Source organism: Ascidia mentula, chromosome 9 (genome assembly GCF_947561715.1).
Source record: "Ascidia mentula chromosome 9, kaAscMent1.1, whole genome shotgun sequence".
NCBI classification, from domain to species: Eukaryota; Metazoa; Chordata; class Ascidiacea; order Phlebobranchia; family Ascidiidae; genus Ascidia; species Ascidia mentula.
The window spans coordinates 7430649-7445284 of record NC_138574.1 but is presented as its reverse complement, the minus strand read 5'-3'; the positions used below and the strand labels follow the sequence as shown (position 1 = coordinate 7445284).

The 14636-nt window shown below is 41.9% G+C and overlaps 2 protein-coding genes across 2 annotated transcripts; one reads left to right on the top strand and one right to left on the bottom strand.

Annotated features, from left to right (window-relative positions):
- Positions 1 to 2938: 2938 nt before the first annotated feature.
- On the bottom strand, positions 2939 to 9581 carry LOC145913465 (uncharacterized). Its single transcript, XM_083001122.1, has 2 exons — positions 9488 to 9581; positions 2939 to 9420 (listed from the first exon to the last, which is right to left on the bottom strand). The coding sequence occupies exon 2, from the start codon at positions 9142 to 9144 to the stop codon at positions 3328 to 3330; it is 5817 nt and encodes a 1938-aa protein (XP_082857248.1). The 5' UTR covers positions 9145 to 9420; positions 9488 to 9581; the 3' UTR covers positions 2939 to 3327.
- Positions 9582 to 11877: 2296 nt separating this feature from the next.
- Positions 11878 to 13009, top strand: LOC145914217 (mitochondrial import receptor subunit TOM7 homolog). The gene is made up of 3 exons (XM_083002008.1): positions 11878 to 12203; positions 12599 to 12647; positions 12899 to 13009. Exons 1-3 carry the CDS (start codon positions 12104 to 12106, stop codon positions 12912 to 12914), a joined length of 165 nt encoding a protein of 54 aa, XP_082858134.1. The 5' UTR covers positions 11878 to 12103; the 3' UTR covers positions 12915 to 13009.
- Positions 13010 to 14636: the final 1627 nt, after the last annotated feature.

The following is a 14636-nucleotide window of genomic DNA, read 5'->3' as shown; positions in this document are numbered from 1 at the left end:
ACTGATTCAGCGAAAATATTGCAGCGTTTGTAGCGAACACAGTGTTTATTAGTATGAAAAATGTAATACTGGCATTGTTTATATTCGTGATCTGTTTCCCACGTATAAAGAACAACTCAAACGTGTGCAAACCTTTTAACAACAACCGCCCTGACTCTCAATAACCTTGAAATCAATAACCTCGACTGCTGTCGTACGTTTTAGTCATCTCAATAAAAGATTGTTTACCTAATTGGTGTCGGATACACGGAGTTTATAGAAGAACGCGCTAAAAACGCAAGGCGTTCAATACATTTTGTCTCGGCTGCTGTAACTGAAATTAAATCTGCTGACGAGTGATTCCGCACTAGACACCGCATTTTTGCAACTAAGACTTTATTCAAATAAAATTATTCATATTGAAAGTATCACAGTATAACAACACAACTAGCAAAAACATAAACGAGGTCTGCACGCGCACGGCTACTGCACAGCCTTTGTTACACAATAACAAGAGTTGTGCCAAACATCGAGAATATAACATGAAACAATCAACGAGATTGGATTTGGGAATCTACAGATCCTTCTATTATTCTATTGCATCTGACGCTGCACCTTTGTCGCAACAAGATATTCACGTTACCCGAAGAGGACGTGTAATCCGAAAACCTCTTCGATATGGAGAATAAAAACGAATGGAGGGAAATGCTTCAGATAGTTTTTTTCTTTTTACAGCATGTTTTTGGAGTGTAGTGCACAGTGGAATGCAAGTGTTAAAACTTTGTCCCGAAGCCTTATATGAGGTAGAATATGCCATACAAGAACCTACTATTTGTCAAAAACAAAGCGCCCCAGACAGGGGTGACCGTGGCACATGCTGATAGCTGGTAGACTGTAGCAGGCACACAGATTTCCACTTTGTGGTACCTTTCTGTCAATCGTTGATATGTTGGGTACCAAACTAGGTACCAATCATCATATACGAACCACGTGGAGCGCACTATGGCCAAACAACTGTTTGGGATCCAATGGCGCTATCGGCTCGGCTTTCACCCAAATCATATTATAAGCGCAAAAGAGCCATTAGTCAATGAGAGCGGCAGCGGCCCAGTTTTTATACGAAATTGATTTAAAAACGGACTTGCTCAAACACAAACACTTCCTTTATGTGAGGTAACTGTAACTATTAATGTTGATTTGCAACGAACCGCCTGACTTTACGTTATAACCCTTAGTAACTATCATAATCGTTCAAGGGAATTATTCTAGATTCGACAAGGCTACGTGTTTCCAAAGCGTTAATGTTCATTTAATTTTTGAACTTACTGAAGGAAAACAGTTGGAGAAATGCACAAATTGACGGGAAATTGGTATTTCAATGCAAAAGCATATGGGCAGGTGCGACATCTCGCGACCGCGTTTATTCAACACATACCTTTTAATTACCGCAAGGCATATTAATCGCCACATTTTTCACAAGTGATCAGACGTCACAAACTTGATCACTGAGCATTAAAATCATGCTTGCAACCGTAGGTAATAATAATCCGCAGTAGTTGACCTACCAAGTTCCGAATGCACTGGTATATGTTTTAATAAGTGACTTTCTTTTCAATTCAGTTTATTTTCATCATTTTCCCGTAACAATAAAAACACGGCACAGTTAAACACAATAAATGAAACTGTTTGGATAAAGACGAGTGGCCGGTAAAAACCGCAATTGATTATTATAGACCGCAGATTGTATACATCACTCTAAAAAAGTGTGTTTTAAATAAAAGGTTTCATATGTTCGCCTACACTGTAGGGCCTACAGCAAGCGACTTCAGATCCATATTGCTTTGTTTGTGCTCGCAATCTAAATTGCAGGTACTGCTGGTTCAACTTGTGTAAAAATATAATCGTTAAAATAATAACATAGGTTTTTTATTGTTTTTAAACGTTTGAAGTTGTATTCATTCATGCGTGAAATTTATTTCGTTAAATAAAAATATTTCGCCGAAACGGCAGTAGTGCTACTACTGTCATTCTGGCAGAATCCGAATATGTTTCTTCGAAATAGTCGTTCCGCATTAATGATCACCATTTCACGAGATGGTTTATAAGATACAAACGTGTTTGTTCTGTCCATAAATCACAGTAGGTCTAGTTATTTAAACCAAAATCAAACAGGACAGTTAGTACACACAAATTAATGGCAGCAAATCCCACGCTTTTTTATCAGAATGGCTACAAACATCAGCGATTTTACGTATTTCTCTACTGGGGGTACCTCACATTCAACCGCGTGCCAAAATACTTTCCGCCCCCTATAATTTTTTTTTTGAGAAAACAATTAAAATCGGTACAAATCCCAGGCATTCCATCAGAATGACTTCAAACACAAGCGATTTTGCGTGTTTTGCTAGGGGGGGGTATGTCACATTCAACCGCGTGCCAAAATACTTTCCGCCCCCTATAATTTTTTTAAAATCTCTGTATCTGTCAAGAATGATGCGCTGATTAACGGGAAAACGATTAACGGAAAAACAAAGTACAAATCCTAGGTTTTCTATCAGAATGACTGTGTTGGAGTATCGCTATTCCCATGAAAATGAAAGATTTTGGGGTTATAAAGAAAATTCTGTATACTTTGTATTTGCCTCCAATGTGTGCACATGAAAAGGTAGTTAAAGGGATTAGTGCTCACTGCTTATATTTCTGTTTCAAATATAAATGACGGGCGTGCCATAAAACATAATAGTAAACCCTCTGCTTGTTTAATGGATGAGTATCAACTATTTACCCTCTCTGCCAATATTTTCAATTATATTTGTAACACGACCAGCTAGCCTTGTCACAGGGGTTTGACCGCACCGTCAGGAAAGAACAGTATTCTTTTATTCTGCGGCACAGTTAACAAACTGTGACACGTTCACTAAACAAACAAACACATATTAGCGAACAGTCACATGCAACATAACAGACAACATTATTGAACTCACCAATACAAGATGCACAAGGACCGACTTCGAATAGCATTCGGTTGCACCAGGTGAATTTACGTTATGCAGTCACTATTTTGTTATCAACTTAAGTCAATTCACTGCAATTCACAACAGATATTTAATCACCAAAACAGTTTAATGCACGCGGACAAGTTCAACACGTGGCAAACATTAAGACTGCTGGCACTAGCCTTGCATCATACAGTTGGTAGGGGCATTGTGACGTTTCCATTGTTGTGAAATTTTCTCACATGGAAAGTTACGCGCACAGAAATCTTATACTCCCCCCCAAAATTGATAAGTCACAGCGACGTTCAATTTTTACAACACAATTTCGACGCGCGTTTGTATCAATCGTTTATCAGTGTTTCTCAGCGACCATTGTCGCCGGGTCATCGTGTGGCAGGTGATCGTCTCCTCTCCCATCAACTGGTACGACCACACACAGTTTGTGAATGGGTCTTCGCACAATCGTTCCTCTCGATCGAATTCGAACACTGCGGACCACACCAAAGTCATCAGGATTGGTTGATTCAACGCGACCGATCGACCAAGAACGTCTGGGGGCAGCATCATCAACCAGAAGGACAACATCACCGACCTGGACATTTCTTTTCTCATGATGCCACTTCTGGCGAGCGATGATTGTACGCAAGTATTCCCGGGACCATCGTCTCCAAAATTGATCTGCAATATATTGGACCTTGCGCCAACCCCGGCGCGCGTAGCAGTCCCGATCACTTGTGACGGTTGGAGGCATCCCTCCGGACGGATTTATCCTTAGCAAGTGATTAGGTGTCAATGGTGACTCACCAACGTCATCAAGTGTGACCGGAGTCAGGGGTCGCGAGTTGATAATTGATTCCGCTTCAAGCAGAAACGTTTGCAGTTGATCATCGTTGAGGACTCGTTCGTTCGTCAGCAAGGAGAGGACGCGTCGAACAGACCGAATCATCCTTTCCCAGGCACCTCCCATGTGACTTGCACCAGGTGGGTTAAAGTGCCACTGAACTTCTTTCTTTTTGAAGAACTCTTCTATTTGGTTCTGGTTCCATTCACGTACGGCGTCACGAAGAACACGCGCAGCACCCACAAAATTCGTGCCGTTATCGGAATAAATTTGCAGCACTTCGCCGCGACGAGCAATAAATCTGCGAAATGCATTTATAAAGGCATCGGTGCTTAGGTCATGTGCCACCTCGAGATGAATTGCTCTTGTAGTTAGGCATGTAAAGAGACAACCCCATCTCTTAACTTCGCAGCGCCTTTGCTTGACGACTAGAGGTCCGAAATAATCGACTCCTGTAAATGCAAAGGGAAATTCATTCATTTGCAGGCGAGCTGGCGGTAAATTGGACATAATTTGCCCTTCAGGCTTTGCGTTGCGACGCCGGCATACCAAACATGCGCGGAGAACACGTCGCACCGCCACTGCACCTTTAACGATCCAATAGCGTTGGTTCATCTGGGACAGAATGTGGTTCACGCCAGAATGTCCACACTCTGCATGGAAATGGGAAATTAGCAACTCAGTCAGGTACGAGTTGTAAGGCAAAATGGCAGGATGTCGGGCCTCAAAAGGAATAGGCGCCTTTTCCAAACGACCGCCAACCCTAAGCATTCCATCAATCATCACAGGATCCATACGAAAAACTGCCGATGACTTGCTTGGTTTCTTCAAGTTTCCATCTGGGGTAATTGCTATCATCCATTGTGAGAAATGACCTCGTTGAACATATTTCACCAACTCGGCTTCAGCCGTCCGTAGCTCATCAACTCTCAGGGCCGAGGAGTCAAATCTCGCGGTTCTCGCACTTCGCAGAATTGCCTTCAAACGCAAAAACCATGCAGCGGCACGTTTAAGTTGATACAACGAAGAAAATTTCGTTATTAAAACATCTGTGGGAGGACATTTCTCTACCACAGTAAACACACCACAAGGTTTCTTATCAAATACATTAACCTCAACCGGATCTGTAGCAGCGTCACCAAACATATTTGGCCAGCAGTCGGGCGTCTTCTTGAGAAACGATGGTCCGTCAAACCACAATTCACTCCTCACCAGGGCATCGGCTGAGACTCCCCTCGAAGCCAAATCAGCAGGGTTTTCCGTCGTCGGAACATGTTTCCAGTTCTTCACACAGGTATTCTTCTCGATCATTGCCAAACGACGAGAGACAAACAACGGAAATCTTCGTTTATCATTTTTAATGCTTTGCAGCACCACAGACGAATCCGTCCAAAATATAGAGGGACGCAGGTCCAAACACATTTCCTTTCTGACAATCAGTTCCACGTCCACAGCCAGAACAGCAGCCATCAATTCCAACCGTGGAATAGAATTTTCACCCTGGGGTGTCAGGCGACATTTACTCATAACCAAGGTACAGGTCACTTCGCTTTCTTTATTCGTTGATCGGAGGTAGCACACAGCTCCGTAGGCTTCTTTGGATGCGTCAGCAAACACATGAAGTTGACTTCTTATCACATTGGCGCTGACACCAAATCCAAATGATCGTGGAATGCGCCTTTCCTGCAGGCTGTGTAAGCAGACTAACCACTTCTCCCATTTTCGTAAGTCCTTAGCAGGCATCTCTTCGTCCCATTCAATTTCTTGCTTGCACAAGCTCCTATAAATGAGCCGGGCTCGCAACACGACGGGGGTAACAAAACCCAATGGGTCGAATAGAGAATTCATAGTTGACAAGAGGCCTCGGCGAGTGCGCGGCTTCATTGGCAACGAAACAGCAAACAGAAATGCGTCAGCATGAACATTCCACTGTATACCAAGCACACGCTCTTGTAATTCAGCATCCAGTGGGCGCACCTGCAAAGCCATTGATAATTCATTTTCCGGTAAGCGATCAAGAATCTCCTTGCAGTTTGACAACCACTTGGTCAAGCGAAATCCACCCTTCTCAAGCAAGGAGCGCAGACCATCGACAAGCTGCAATCCAGTTTCAACGTCTGCTACCGATGTGAGGCAGTCATCGACGTAGAAATTACGTTCAACCGTAGAGGCAACAATGGGTTCAAATTCACTCCCAAAATCACTAGCGGTTTGACGTAAACAAAAGGTTGCGCAGCTTGGAGACGAAGTTGCCCCGAAGAGATGTACATTCATTCTGTGGGGCACAGGCTCACCTGACAGGTTCCCACCAGGCCACCAAAGGAAACGCAAACTGTCACGATCACGAGGGGCAACTCTCACTTGGTAAAACATGGCCTCAATGTCAGCTACCAAGGCAATCGGCGACTTGCGGAAACGCAACAAGACACCAAGTAGACTGTTGACAAGATCAGGACCTTGCATCAACGTTTGGTTCAAAGACAGTCCACGGTATTGAGCTGCGCAATCATACACAACACGCAACTTACCAGGTTTGTGAGGGTTCACAACACCATGATGAGGTATGTACCACGTCCGATATTTGGTAATCAGTTTCTCCTCCGGTACTTCTTCGGCAAATCCTTTGTCGATTGTTGCTTGCATTTGCTCAGCGTACTTCTGATGCATTTTCTCGTCGTTGCTCAATCGACGTTTCAACGATTCTAATCTTTTGTTGGCCATCTTCAGATTGTTAGGCAAAACTTGGTGATCATGTCTCCACGGCAGTGGCAATTCATAATGTCCATCAATGTATTGAACGGAGTCCTTCATCAATTGGTACGTCCTCCGATCTTCCCTGGAGAAAGGACTTCCAAACAATTCGTCTTCTTCTTTGGGGATCAGGTCACTCTCGTCGCTTAGAAACATGGTATGGGCGGTGTCCATGACGCAAGTAAAGTTGGCATCTGCAGCAGATTTGCGGACAGGGTCGAGCGATCGACCTAGCAAAGACCATCCAAGAGGCGTCTTCACAGCATCTGGGCATTCGTCGTTTCCAGGACGACTGCACTGTACACGATGTGCCACAGGTACATTAGCACCAATCAACAATGTGACAGTTCCACCAGCAATGGAAGACAGTTGTAGACTCCTTATTGATGGGTGCATCTTCCGAGTTTTCCAGGTGGGAGACTTGTTCGGTTTCACAGGTATTTGTTCAACAACCACTACTTCTGGCAAGTTTATTTGCTCACCTCCATCAAGTGGTTCGACTGACACGGAAATTGCGATTGTGTCCAGTTTTTGCGGTGTCGTCATTGTGTTCAACAAAATTTGTTTGGGTCGTCCAGACGCACCTAATTTGTCTACCAACTTACGTTCACAAAACGTTGTGGTTGAACCCTGATCCAGAAAAGCGTACGTGGCAATGGAAGTGGTCCCATGGCGAACAACGACAGGTACAACATTCAGGTACACACTAGACGCGTTGACACTTGCACTGTACTCGCGACTTCGGATCGTAGCACAAGCAGGATTGTCATTCTTTACCCCTTCGGATACAGTAGGAGGGGCTGGGTAATGCAGCAATTTGTGGTGCGATTTACCATCGCATCCGTTGACTAAACAACTTTGACTGGAATCACAGTCTCTAGCACGGTGGCCAGCCTTTAAACACTTAAAACACAAACCCATTGAACGCACGAACCTGCGTCGATCATTCCACGACATTTTCCTAAACTGGACACATGCGTCAAGAGAATGGCTCCCGTTGCACAACAAACACTTCATTGGCACGTGTGTTTTGTCCTTAATTTTCGGCGCAGAAGTCGCCACAGTGCTGTGCGCAATTGCCTTCGGCCGGCGGCTTCCTTTGTTGTCTTCCTTTGATGAATACAGCGCCTTACCAAAAATCGAGTTTGCAACCTTGCTTTTTAGTGCTACAAACTCTGTAAGAGTCGCAAAGGTAGCTCGTTTTTCAGTGTCATGTTCAATCTGTGCGGACATCGAAACCCAGTCCTTTCGCATGCTAAACGGGAGTTTCCTGATAACAGCCAACATGACATCCATGGAATCAACACTAGAAGCATGTCTTATCTCACCATGTAGTGCCGTACAGCATTTGTCCAACAGCACAGATAATTTCATAAGACCATCGGGGTCGTTGTCCTTGACAACCGGAGCTGACATCAGCTGTTCTTCGCATCTTTGTGCGATAATGTGAGGTTGGCCATATTCGTTATACAAGGTTTGCCAGGCAAGCCTGTACCCTTCGGCTGGATCTTTCGCGTTAAAGCGTTCAATTTTTTCCCTAATATGGGGTTTACAGTGCTGTACCAAATACAACAGCCGCATCTCATCATTGTGGGCCTTCTTAGCAATGTAGGTATCAAACTGTCGTACGAATAGCCAGTAATTTAGTGAATCACCATCAAATTTGGTTACTTCAGGACTCGGCAAGTTCACATGGTATGCGTCCTGATACGTCTTTGGTAGTGGCGAGATATTTTGGGGACTAGGGCAACAACTATTTGCGTCTGCACGAGGGATTTCACCAAACGTACCAGTCCTATGCTTCTCGATGCATGGTGCGGGCACATTCACGGGCGCTTCCATTTGTTGCGCATTTGACCTAATTTGTGGACACGAGCCCCGTACAGCATTTGACGGCAACTGTGAGCTCGTATGTTGAAAAACATTTGACAGTAATCGTGGGCGAGGGATAGAAATTGAACTACCTTTTGTAACAGACGCCAGGCTTGAATTACCGATAGACTCTTCCTCCCATGCCTCCACTTCAGCTTCAGCGAGTTGCAAATCGTGGCGCATTTGCGCAGCGTGCTTCTCCGCTTCTTCGCTGATGCGCCGGGCTTCATTCTCCGCCTCACGTCGAATTCGTTCCGCCTCTAGCTCGGCCGTACGACGTGCACGATCTGCTTCCAGCTCTGCCGCACGACGTAGTCTATCTGCTTCTTCTGAGGCCCTTCGTACATTTTCGGCTTCTTGAGCACTTGCGAATTTCGCAAGCTTTAGTTTCACCTTACTGCGTCGAATTTCACTTCGTATAGAACTCGAGGTTGAATTTCTACTCGAGTGAACAGACAACGCGTCGGCTGGTGACAATGGTAGGGGAACGGATCTAGGCTGCGGATCATGCAGCTTCGATATCCACGTTGCGACCCTTTTATCAAATTCTTGTTTGTCTCGGCAATAATCTCGCTCACGCGAGATTATCTCAGGTAGTTTATCACTATCCGACATATTTGAGTGAAGTTCAATTAGCTTATCAAAGTTTGCATTTACTTGGGGCAGGAACTCACGTAGCGCTGAAAGATCTTGCGGCTTTTTCATAAGACTCTCTGCGCAAGCGTAGCTATCTTGTAGAGCCTTAAAGCCTCTACTATTTCGTTTTCTTGATCTTCCGTCATACGGTTTACTTGTGATGCAATTTCACGGCAATGTCCGTGGTGACCAAATCAATCGTCGATCCTTCGCTTGTTGACGATTCCTAGTTTGTTAACGATGTAACACGACCAGCTAGCCTTGTCACAGGGGTTTGACCGCACCGTCAGGAAAGAACAGTATTCTTTTATTCTGCGGCACAGTTAACAAACTGTGACACGTTCACTAAACAAACAAACACATATTAGCGAACAGTCACATGCAACATAACAGACAACATTATTGAACTCACCAATACAAGATGCACAAGGACCGACTTCGAATAGCATTCGGTTGCACCAGGTGAATTTACGTTATGCAGTCACTATTTTGTTATCAACTTAAGTCAATTCACTGCAATTCACAACAGATATTTAATCACCAAAACAGTTTAATGCACGCGGACAAGTTCAACACGTGGCAAACATTAAGACTGCTGGCACTAGCCTTGCATCATACAGTTGGTAGGGGCATTGTGACGTTTCCATTGTTGTGAAATTTTCTCACATGGAAAGTTACGCGCACAGAAATCTTATAATATTCGTTCAGACGTGACAAGCAAAGTGCAGCTAATAATATGAATTATGTAAACTGCATACAGATGGCCACTGTTGCACCTAGTTTGATGCCCAACGGATGACGGTGATTGTGTTTGGCCGTTTAGTTAGCAAAGTAGTCTGAAAGTCACACCAGCTGCACTGATGATCGAGGCCTAAAAGGTCGAAACAATGGCCATCTGTCTGCAGTTTACACAATTCAGACGTGACAGATTGGTTGAATGGATGGATTCTAGTTCAAAGTTTTTAATGGCCATTTCGTTTTGATTTGTTGTATATTGAGGACACTTACGTTATTTTGCTGATTATATTTGAACGCTAAGAAAACTTTACAGTTATTTGTGAGTGCATGTTTATTTGATAAAGCATGGACAGATTACGGAAAACGAAATTGCTCTGCATCACCTACAAAATATAATGGATTTGCAAAAAGTGCCAGGCATACCAGATTAAGTCGATTTGAATCTGCAATGTTTTTATATGGGAACAATTAAAACACACAAACTACCCAATACGACCCTTAACCGCGAAATAAAACGCATGATTTCAACGTCAAAAACTGTAAAATATCTTGATCAGAAGCCCCCCCCACCCCCAAAAAAAAATCGGAGAAAAAAAATACATCAAATCAAATAAAAACAAGGTATTTTTATCTCATAAGAATCGAGACAGTGTGGGCGAACAAAAAGAATTTATTACGGTTTCGAGAAACATAAGGTGTAAATTTTTCATTGATTATGTTACCCTAACGTACAACACACAAAAAATGCAAAATGATCATCATTTTCGGTCGTTAAATATTTCGAAAAACTGATCTAACACCATACAAATGCATTACATTTTTGAGAAACGAATGAATCACATTCACGCGAAGGGGGGGGGGGGGGGGGGAACCTGCGTAGATCTATGTCACAAATAGTAATTGTGAGTGACCAGCGATTACCGATTTGAATTGTTTTCCCGTTAATCAGCACTAGATTCTTGACAGATACAGAGATTTTCAAAAAATTATAGGGGGCGGAAAGTATTTTGGCACGCGGTTGAATGTGACGTATACCACCCTATAGCAAAACACGCAAAATCGCTTGTGTTTCAAGTCATTCTGATGGAATACCTGGGATTTGTACAGATTTAAATTGTTTTATCAGCACTAGATTCTTGACAGATACAGAGATTTAAAAAAATTATAGGGGGCGGAAAGTATTTTGGCACGCGGTTAAATGTGACGTACTCCCCCTAGCAAAACAGGCAAAATCGCTTGTGTTTCAAGTCATTCTGATGGAATACCTGGGATTTGTACCAATTTTAATTGTTTTACCGTTAATCAGCACTAGATTCTTGACAGATACAAAAAATTTAAAAAAAATTATAGGGGGCAGAAAGTATTTTGGCACGCGGTTGAATGTGACGTACCCCCCTTAGCAAAACACGCAAAATCGCTTGTGTTTCAAGTCATTCTGATGGAATACCTGGGATTTGTACCGATTTTAATTGTTTTCCCGTTAATCAGCACTAGATTCTTGACAGATACAAGAAAAAAAAATATATAGGGGGCGGAAAGTATTTTGGCACGCGGTTGAATGTACCCCCTTAGCAAAACACGCAAAATCGCTTGTGTTTCAGGTCATTCTGATGGAATACCTGGGATTTGTACCGATTTTAATTGTTTTCCCGATAATCAGCACTAGATTCTTGACAGATACAGAAATTTAAAAAAAAATATGAACATTCTCGGGTAACTGTATGCACTGATGCGGAACTCTTTTAGCGAAGAAACATATTCGGATTCTGCCAGAATGACAATAGTGTAGTGCTCAGCAGCGGGGGGAAACCTTGTCGTATAGCCGTAACAGCCGTAATAGCAGCAATAGTCGTAATAGCGGTAATAGCGGTAATAGCCGTAATAGCCATTTTGGCAACACCGCCGAGCGCTCGCTCTTGTCACCAAAAGTTCACGCTTCCAAGCTTTCTCGTAGCGTGAGCGTACTTACTACGCCCGCGATAACAAAACAAACAAAAAATCCGCCGACGCAAAGCGTGATGTTTAAAAAATAACAATTATTGGGGAAGAAATTTTAAGACATCAAAGCCACCCTTGTTCCTTCATTCATTCACTGCAGGGCTCTGGTTTGTACGCTTCGGACACAACGTGTTACAGCGGTAAACAAATGCTGTTGAGCAAAGACTGCGCGAGTCAATTTACATTTTTCTGGTAATGTCGAACATATGTTAAAATTATCTTGCAGACTGAATTTAACAAATTTTGCCATTGATTACTTAATTAATCAGTGCCACTTCGAATAAGCATTGTGATGACTTTGAACAAAGAAATTAAGAAATATGTCTCTAAAACGTGGTCTCTTACAAGTAGTTGCTTTCGTTTGTTTTGGATCCCTTCAATAATATTATTAGGTAAGCAAAATCTTCTTGGTAACATTTTAAGGTGTTGGACAATACAATATATTTGTATCATCGTCTATTCTCGTAGCACACTGTTTGAAAAGTCCATTATCATATTGTTACAAATAGTCCAAATAGAAACAAGACAACAGTATCATTTATTGCAAACAATTGTCACTGCTGCATGACACAACACAAAAATTTATGTCAAATAAGATAATTTTTTGAACCGGCAACAGTAGCAAAGCCTATAGCTATTTTCAGTTGTATTTACTGCTGTTTAATGTAAAATATCATGCTGATTATTAGTACCAATATTCTGTTGCTAATCAGCAGATTCCCATAATACAAACTTTCATCATTCATACACGAATATAATGCAGTTTTGCACTATGTATTTTTGAAAGGAATGCTTCATGGTGGTGATCCAGGAATGCCCCCACCAACTTTTTTGGCGTGAGTTTAAATGTTGCTATGTTCATGTATATATATATATACAAAAACATGAATAATTTTGTTTTGTTCACATAATTGGAGGCAAATAATATGACATTATACACAAGTTTAAAATTCGGTGTTTCGAAAGAAGTTTGCACTTTATAATTCTGTGACCCACTCAATGGGGCTCAAAAAGTGTTTGAATTGATTTTCTAAAAATGCTATAAAATTTGTATGTTTTATAGTAAAAAACATAATTTGTGTTGCAGATTGTTCTGGGGTTGAGAAGAAGTTCATGTTTTTCAATACTTGTGTTTTTTTCAAAATTGCTGCATTTTGTATGTTTCAACAAAATACAAAAGTGTTTATGCAACAGCAGACTTTTGAACGTTGGTGGTGGGAATAATGCGGTGTTAAATGACGAATAATTATGAGAATGAAAAGACTGGCCCATACTGTTGTTAACATTGTCATGTTTCATGTACGAAAAGATTCGGCAAGAACTTATCCCATCATCAGTTTAAATGACGCAGTGATGGAGCTACACCAACCACGTCATTCGAACTGATGATGGCATAAGTTATTGCCGAAAAGTTTTTTCGTACATGAAACATGACAATGTTAACAACAGTACAAATCATCATGTTTATTTTTTTGCGAAAAAAGCAACTACGCAAAGAACAATATACAGGAAATGAAATGGCATGGCCACCGATAAAACCATAAAGGTTATCGAGTCAGGCGCCCATATGGGCCAGTCTTTTTATTCCCAGAATTATGAGCAAATCCGTTAAAAATGTTCCTGGCAAGTAATTGGTTTTCGTAATTTTTTTTCGGTTGATACAGTTGTCTATGAAACATTTCGAAGCTAAACGTTTTTTTTTCTTCGTTTTTGAAACAAAGACACACTTTTCAGCGCAGAAAAACAAATTATGAGGAAAAACATACAGAAAATAGTGGATCGTAGTGCATATAATGACTTTCTTTTACATAAATAAAATCTTTTTTTTTCGACTAGCGATAGAGGCCGCCTTTTGTTATAGGCTGCCAACAGGGTTCGGTAACCCCAGGCATGCTAGGTGTGATTTTGGGTGGCACGCCAATAACCATCAAGTGATTTTAGAATTTACATAATATTAGAACAGTTTGTTGCAAAGGATTTGTGGGGTCATTGATTGTGCGAGGTTTTGCAGACAAAGTGTGTTTAAGTCGTGTGAATAAGGGTTTGGGCGACATAGAGTCGAACAGACTTTCTACGTGAGAAAGAGAGAGAACCGAGATAAAGGCGAATCGAACCCGACTTGTTCGTCAGGTGAGGGCCTCGTTCAAAGGCACAAAAAAACGAGAGAATACGTTACTTTTCAGAAAAAACTACTTCTTTAAATTATTTAGGCAAGTTTATGATAACGCAATTCCGAAAACACAAATAAAATTTTTGCTTTGGTTTTAGACTAGCAGTTAAGGAAATGCCTCTACATTTCACTGATCAATCTTATTTTGATTCTTCTAAAATTTTAATTAAACTACAATGTTATCACGCATACTTCCGGGTTATTTTAATCATTCACTATTTACAGGAAAAGACTGTTACCACCGCAATCGCTGGCGTCAGGTGCAAATACTTGGCCGACCAATTTTTGCGGCGATGGTCACGGGAGTACCTGACTACGCTAATGCCCACAACGAAGTGGGCCAATGAACATGGTAATTTCGCCATCGGTGATGTTGTGCTTGTAGCGGATGACCACCAGCCACGAATCAAATGGCTTTTGCGACATGTAGGTTTCGCAATTGCTGCCGATGTTGGCTTGTTTTGTGTTGAATGTACTCCTTTTGGATTCGTATTGTGGGGGTGGGGGATGTTACATCTTCTTTGTCAGCAATTGCTGATTTTTGTTTCTGTGCCTTTTTTCTTTTCACTGCTATAATTGTTGCAGTCTATTGCGGTTTGTGACGTAACAGTTAACGGGTAGTTTTCTTGAACTAAAAACGTGGTTAACTTCTTTT